This window comes from Apodemus sylvaticus, chromosome 11, assembly GCF_947179515.1.
Source record: "Apodemus sylvaticus chromosome 11, mApoSyl1.1, whole genome shotgun sequence".
NCBI classification, from domain to species: domain Eukaryota; kingdom Metazoa; phylum Chordata; class Mammalia; order Rodentia; family Muridae; genus Apodemus; species Apodemus sylvaticus.
In genome coordinates, this window is record NC_067482.1 from 57,808,940 (window position 1) to 57,816,823 (window position 7,884).

General features: G+C 43.5%; 1 protein-coding gene across 4 annotated transcripts in view; it reads right to left on the reverse strand.

The window, feature by feature from the left end:
* Zcchc4 (zinc finger CCHC-type containing 4) overlaps positions 1-3,137 on the reverse strand; it is a 41,802-nt gene extending 38,665 nt beyond the window's left edge. For 3 of the 4 annotated variants that reach the window (XM_052198968.1, XM_052198969.1, XM_052198967.1), the window contains exons 1-3: positions 2,986-3,137; positions 2,088-2,206; positions 1,005-1,087 (exon numbers count right to left, since the gene is read on the reverse strand). In XM_052198968.1, coding sequence (XP_052054928.1) covers positions 1,005-1,087; positions 2,088-2,206; positions 2,986-3,109 — 326 coding nt within the window. In that variant the 5' untranslated portion in view covers positions 3,110-3,137. The remainder of the gene's footprint in view (positions 1-1,004; positions 1,088-2,087; positions 2,207-2,985) is intronic. The other variant, XM_052198970.1, reaches the window with a different exon arrangement.
* Between the last annotated feature and the right edge of the window lie 4,747 nt (positions 3,138-7,884).

Sequence of the window (7,884 nt, forward strand, 5' to 3'; positions counted from 1 at the left end):
GCACCACCATCTTGACTCCCAGTGCTGAGATTAGCCTCAGACAAGACATGCCCCAGAACTCCTTTTTCACATGGCCAGAATAAGGCCTCACAGTGCGCAATGCTGACCCCCAGGTAGCAGAAGGAAGCACCATCAATGAAAATCTGTCTGTCATCTGCAAACTGACAATCAGATTGGGGGGTGGGGGTGGGGAGGGTGTCAGTCTCTTGGACAGCTTCATCCAGCACTACGCCCAAGGGTCAGGGCAGACATGAACTTTTGTCACCAGTTTCCTATGGAATTACATCTACGGGTTCTAATGCATCCAATAACACTTTAATAGCGTTGGGTTTTAAGATGTTTACAGCTTGAAAAGATTTCACCTATACTGTTACACTTGAGAGGCAGAAGCACAAGAATTGCCAGCCAGAGCTATATGGTGATGTCCTAGTTTAAAAATCCAAGGGGGTGGAAAGATGGCTCATCCGTCAAGAACAGATACTGCTCTTTCAGTGGACCTGGGGCCAGTTCCTAGCGTGAATGTGGTGTCTCACAATAATCTCTAATTGCAGTTTCATGGGATCCAATGCCCTTTTCTGGCCTCCATAGGCACAAGGTGCAAATAGATTGCACAGACATACATGAAGGCAAAATACTCATAAAGTAACATGGATGTACCTCAGAAAAATGCTAAATGTAAAAAAATCATAGATATCACTAACAAATAATATATGGATAATATATGAGTAATCAAATTCATAGCTACAAAAAGGTCACCAAGCTTTGGGGTTAGTAGAATAAGAAGTTATTACTTCATTGTGAAAACTTTCTGATTGTTCGATGTGATAAAAAATGTTTAAGGCACAGAAGCAATGGTTGCATAGATCATGAATATAATTAATACCAGTGAATTGTACACTTGCAAATGATTAAGTGGAAAGTGTTAAAAATAAACAAATGAAACTAAGTTTAAAAAGTAACATTACTGACAAAACAATAAAGAAAAGAAGACATCGCATTAATACCTTTCTATGCATTGTGCCCGGGAGAGAGGAGGCTGGCATCTTTGATTATGAATTTCTCGGGCAGCAAGTCTAGCTTCTGACAACTGAAAGACAGAACAAACATTTGTTTGTTTACTCATCAGAAGGGGCAGAACTCACCACCAATACCACTCCCTCTTTATCTAGGACTTCCCAATCCCCAGAACTCTTGAGAAATAAATGACTGTTATTTTTCAATATTCTCATTACAAAGTAGAAGTTGTGAAGAGTAATGCCACTTGGGAGGCAGAGGCAGGTAGAGCTCCGAGAGTTCAAACCCAACCTGGTCTACCTAGTGACCCAGGACAGCCAGAGCCACACAGTAAGATACCAAAAACTAACCAAAAATAAACCAAAATGAACCAAATAAATAAATAACAAAATGGAAGTGAAGACACATAAGTTGACTGCCCAATACTAACACATCACATCTTATAGGGAACTAATTTTCTTTTGAGACAGTAACACATTTATATCAAAGTTCAGAGTTAAGTATTAACTTTAATGCCCAGAATTTAAAAACAAAATCCAAAGCATGAAATTTTCATCCCCCTAAGATATTTATCTTGGGGTGGGCGAGATGGCTTAGTAGTTGAGATCAAATACTACTTTAAGACCCAACAACTCTATTTAAAACACCCATATGGGGAGGCTCACAAGTGCCTGTAACTCCAGTTCCAGAGGATCTAAATACCTCCTCTGATATCCACAGGTACTTGCACTCATGTGTACATAAACAGGTGCACACACATAAACACATAATTACAAGTTAAGCTGGGCAGTGGTGGCACACACTTAATAGTCCCAGGACTCAGGGGGCAAAGGCAGGCAGATCTCTTGTCTGAGGCCAGCCTGGTCTACGAAGTCAATTCCTAGGACAGCCAGGGCTACACAGAGAAACCAAGTCTCAAAAAAAAAAAAAATAAAATAAATAAATAAAATAAAAAATAAAAATCTTTAAAAATACCAATGCATTAAAATAAAGAAATCACTTTATATAAGGCTTAAACTGCATGTTTACTGTTTCATTCATTCTCAGTAACACTGGCCAAAATGTTACCGTACCTTTTCATCTTCCCATTGAAAAAAATTACAGTCTTTTCTATCTCTACAGGCTGAGCAGGCATAGAACCTTCGCGTTGCTTCCTTCCCTGGGCTCACTTTCACAAAGAGAAGAGTGGGCCCTAGTTCCAGAATAGGAAGAAAAAGTGTCAAGGAGTTGTCTACACCACCTTTCTCCGCCTTAAATAAAATTTATTTAGGCATTATGCATAATTTATAATTCAATATACTATCCTCTTTGATAAACTTTCTTTTCTTCGTTGCAACATTGATGCATTTGAATCTTGGAAATAGTTTTTAAAATTGCTCTCTTCAGAAAAAAAAAATGTGTTCTGCTTACATTACAAAAGTTAACAGCTTGGGTCCACAATGAAAGTAAGCTTAAAGGAACAGACTTGAATAAAACAAAGGGGAAAGCCCAGAAAACGGCAATGTTTGCCATGACCATTTTCAGTGAAACCCTGAGATTTACAATTGGAAAGCTCCAAGAGCTTAAATTTCATTAGGCTTCCAGGATTTTGTTGTTCTTCATTCTAACTTCAAAACAACAAAACCCCCATCAAATCAACAAATTAAATTCCACTAGGAACTTGTTAACAGGAACCCTTCAGTCCCGTGCATTCTATGTTCTGCTTACTCCCCTAACCCGTCCCCCAAAGTAGAGATGTTAACAGCTCTGGAGACAAAGCTCTGACAGCCGGGACCTCTCTAGGGGCTTATTAAATATAGTGAAAAACACGTTCTGAAAACGGGTGTTATTCAAGCATCACACAAGGTAAGGAAGACGGGCGGGGAGAAAGAAAAAAAAAAAAGCCTTCTCTTCCAGAGACAAATCCGAGCATCTAGCCCAAGCCTCGCCATTGTCGCCAGCCGGGGAGGCTGGGCGCAGACGCCAACCCACCGTGTGGGCACAGCGGGGCGGGAGCCGCGGGGTCAGAAGGAAGCGCCACCTCCACCCCGGACGCCCTACGCTCCGCGCTGCCTTCACCCTCCAGGGGCTCAAGACAGTCCATGGGCGCCGCCATCTTTCCGCCGAGGTCCCGAAAGCCTCTGTCCCAGCCAAGGAGGCAGAGAAAGAGCGCCGCCGAGGCGCGCGGGACCCACGGCGCCCCAAGCGTCCTGGAGGAACCGCGCCGCCGTCAGCCGCAGAGGGAGAGAGACTGAGCAGGACACACCCACAACCCCCTTGAGGGTTCTGGGGTGAAGCTGGGAGACCAATGCCAAGAGCACATCTGTAACCAGGAGAAGAGAAGAATCTTTAGACCAAAGATCTGATTAGATTATAGATCCAAAAGAGTAACAAAGAACTAAAACAATAGCTGAACTCGCTAACAGCTCGCTCAGAAGCGCTATTGCGTTTTACAAAGCCACAGACCGGTATACACTCTTAGTTTGGTTTAGTTTAGTTCTGTGACAGGGTTTCATGTAGTCCAGGCTGGCCTCCAACTCCCCAGTAACAGAGTATGACCCGGAACTCCTGATATTTTGCCTCTACCTCCCAAATGCTGGGATTACAAACAAGCATCACCATGCCTGGAGCTCACCTAACTTTTATTCTTACATGTGATTACTGAATTCTTGTTATCATTTGTACACCAGTAAAAGAATGTCCCCATTTGACAGTGACAGTTGTCTACGTAAAAAAATATCAAAGAATGTATACTGTTTGTGTGTTTGTTTTTCGAGACAGGATTTCTCTATATAGTCCTGACTGTCCTGGAACTCACTCTTGTAGACCAGGCTAGCCTTGAACTCAGAAATCTGCCTGCCTCTGCTTTTCAGGTGCTGAGATTAAAGGCATGCTCCACTACTGCCCGACTGAATGTACACTTTTTTTTTTATATAACTTCTAGATTAACTTGAGTTTGGTAAGTTTCAGGATATGAGACTAACATACAAAATTAATCTTATTTCTGTACACTAGCAGTGATCACCTACGCATAAAATTTAAAATACCACTTAGAATTTCCAAGTAAAAGAAACATGTATAAGTTTAACATGCACAAGACTCGTGAGCAGAAAACTAGAAAATGTTGCTGAAAAAAGTAAGGAAGATCTAAATAAATGTGGAAGCGTAGTCTGTTCATTATATGGGAAATGGAGCACAGTAAAGATGCCAACTCTCCCCAGGTTTAGTGCAGACAGATTTAGTGCAATTTCTAGCAAAACCTCAGTCAGATATACAAAGTATTATTCCGAATTTTATAGGGAAAGGCAACAATGGCTAAAATAATTTTAAAAGGAAGTAACAGAGTGGGAGACAGCAATCTATCCAATTCCAAACAGTGGTAGGAATAGTCAAGGCTCGTGCAGACACACATCTGAGTGTCAACGAAACTGCAAAACATGTCATCGTAACACACTCCTAACATAAGCTGGGCGGTGGTGGCACACACCTTTAATCCCAGCACTTGGGAGGCAGAGGCAGGCAGATTTCTGAGTTCGAGGCCAGCCTGGTCTACAGAGTGAGTTCCAGGACCGGCAGAGCTACACAGCTAGCTACACAAAGAAACCCTGTCTTGAAAAACCAAAAAAAAAAAAAAAAAACCAACAACACTCCTAACATCACACACACACACACACACACACACACACATGCATGAACACACACTGGTCTAAATAAGGTGCATAAGGAGGCACTGCATATTATGAAAATAAAGCAGCCTTCAAAAATGATGCAGTCTTCTCTTTTCTGAGGAAAAACTTTGGTGAGAAAACCCCACACCTTACATTTAAGCACACAGTTATTCACCAGTTCACAACAGGCACGAATTCTAGAAATTGTGCCACGAGGGGATTTTATTGCATAAAGATCCAAACAACTGGGAAGGCTACAACATCAGCAAGGTCCTAGGGCTTTTGGTGCTTTTTTTGGGGGGTGGGGGCACTTATGTACATATCCCAACAGTAACTGGAATGTTATGAGGTGCTAACTATGGTTAATAGACATCTGTGTATGTATTTGCTAGCAGGATTATGATAATCATCAGTAAGTTGTGAGTGTTTTTATTACCTAATAGTGTCTTTACTTCACACTGGGAAATCCTGGGTGCAGAGATCCTCTGAAATCCTTGGGAGGATTCTGATGGAAACTGAAAATAGACATGAGCACAGGGGGTGGACTCTGGCTGCACGTCCTGTCACTCAGAGCTTGATCCTAAGACTAAGACCCAGCGAACTCAGAAACTCCTCCCACAGAATCTCTGGACAAATAGGTGAACTCCTACAAGCACAAGGAAGTCTATCCCATTATCCTCAGAGAACTCCAATCCCCAAATCTTCTTCATACACAATGGCTGATGCCAATTCTTTGTAGAGAATGTCTTAGCATTGACTGTATCTTCTGGTTGAAAAACTTTGGCCCTGCCAAACACAAGCAACAGAGATGACTGACACTACAGTCATCTTGATGGAGATGTGTAGTCACTACTGGGGTATTCTTGTCCACCAGAACCACGTTTTCTGCTGCAGGTAGCCAGCCCTCTGCCAGTCAGCCTCCCCAGAATCTTCCAGATTCTTGGTAGAATCCGTAGTCTACCAAGCAGCCGTTTGCTTTACTACTCCAGTCGCCAATGTAAGAGTACTTTTTATTTGCTATCCAATTGTTATCCGAGAGGATTATGGTCTCAATCTGCTAACCGAGAACTGGTCCTGGAAGCTTCTAGCCTCCATATAATATCTTCAGCCTCTGAGACTTCTTGGTGACTAAGCTCACCCTTTCTTGTTCTTTCTGAACTCTAGCTGGCTGGTTCAACTCTGCCATTCTGGCTCGAAAAACTCCTTTCCAAGCTGCGTGAGCCAACCTGGCTTCTCTCTCTTGACCTCTCTCTTGAAAGGCTCTGCTTGAGTTCATACTAACTTTGGCCATCTGTTCTAATCTTCTGGCTCCTTCTTCTCATTCTCTGGCTCATTCTGTCGTCACCTGTGTCTAGCTTGTTCTCTCTCTCTGCACCGGTCTCTGTGCAACTGTCCCAGTAAAACTGCCTCTTTCCTCTCTTTTTGTGCCCTTCTACTCTCCCTCTCAAGCATCCTGTTCAAATGCCCTACAACAGTTATATCTGAACCCCAATGCCCTGCTGAGCTGGTCAGGAAGCCCCCTAGATGTCCTCTCTCTGCTTTTCCTCCCCAGCCCTAAAAATCCTCAACTGTGAAACTTGCCTGGGAAGGCATGAGACCCAAAGGAACCATGGGAGATTTCTGGGCTCTTTGATAAACAGAACACTGCAGAGCCTACAGACCCCAGAACTGCTACTTCTGAGCCCTTGAGAGTCCCTGAGCTCTTTTGTTGTGTTTTGATTGGTTTTGGTTATTAGAGACAAATTCTCAAAGAGTATCACTGGCTGGCCTGGAATTCACTACTGTAACCCAGCCTGGTCTCAAACTTGTGGCCACCTCAGCTTCTAAAGTCCTGGGATTACATGCATGTGCCACCACATATGGCCTTCACCTTAGCATGTCTGATGTGCTGGGCAAAAGTTTCATGGAGTGGGTCTGTAGAAAACCAGAACAGCCCTGAACACGAGGATACTACAGTTCTGTGGCAGAGTGATTCCCTGGGTCTCACAAAGCAAAACCAAAATCAGCCCTGCAGATATGGAAGATTTCAAGAGGCCTTTCATCAAATCTGGAAGAGCAGCCCAGCCCCTTCTTCCTGCCTGCAAACATGGAAAATGGAACCCTAGAGATAAAGAAACCTGCTACAAAGGAGAGCTGTACAAATGGTGGACTGAAGGTGTCTGCCAAGACTCCTGCCCATCTGCAGCTCATACTAACTTCCTTTGAGTTAGTCTTTTCAGACATACCAGGTTGTTTCTCAAGCTGAGAATATAGTGGTAGGTTAGAGGTGGGTAGAGAGCCAGTGGTCCTAAGGGTATCTGTGGTGGTCTGAGTGAGAATGGCTCTCCTAGGTCCACATATTTGAATACTTGGTCCTTAAGGAAGGATTAGCAGGTATAGCCTTGGAGAAGATGCATTACTGGGGACGGGCTTTGTGGTTTGAAAATCTCACACCAAAGCTAGACATAGTGGTGTACACATTTAATCCAACACTCGGGAGACAGAGGCAAGTAGATCACTGGCTGTTTGAGGCCAGCCTTGTTCTTTTCGGTGAGTTCAAGGGACAGTGAGTTCCAGGTAGAGGTACCCTGTCTCAAAAGCAAACTAACAAGAATGGCACCAACACAGAAAAAGGAAAAGCCTACACCATTCCCAGTGTCTGTCTTGTGCTTGTAGATCAGATGTAAACTCTGTACTACTGCTCCACACTATGCCTGCCGCCACACTCCCGGCCATGGTAGCTACGGACTCTACCACCCTCTGGCATCGTGAGCCTCAAATGCTTTCTTTCTTTTATTAGCTGTCTTGGTCCTTGTCCTTGTGTCCAGCAATAGAAAAGAGCCTAAGTCAGCAGTACCCTTAGAAGAGGACATTGGAGGGCAACATAGAGATTGTAGAGACAAAGGTGTGTAGAGGGAGAGGTAGACTAATCTTGGAGTCCTCTGTCCTGAGAGAGGACACTGATAGGGGACAGGAGGGACAGCTAGAATCCTTTCATATTGTATATTATAGAGATACACTTGTACTACGTATTGTGAAACAGGAACAGTAAAGCGTATCATCTATTACTAGCATAACATGCACACAGTGAATGTTCTGTTTGTTCTGAATGAACCCCTCCCAGCCCAGACGGTCCCCGAGGAATACAATGGTTGATATTAGCAGAAATGAACTGAACTCAGTGTTTCAAAGTGTCTGAGCCCAGATGGCCCCAGAATGAGGATGATAGAGAATCTTGAGTTTA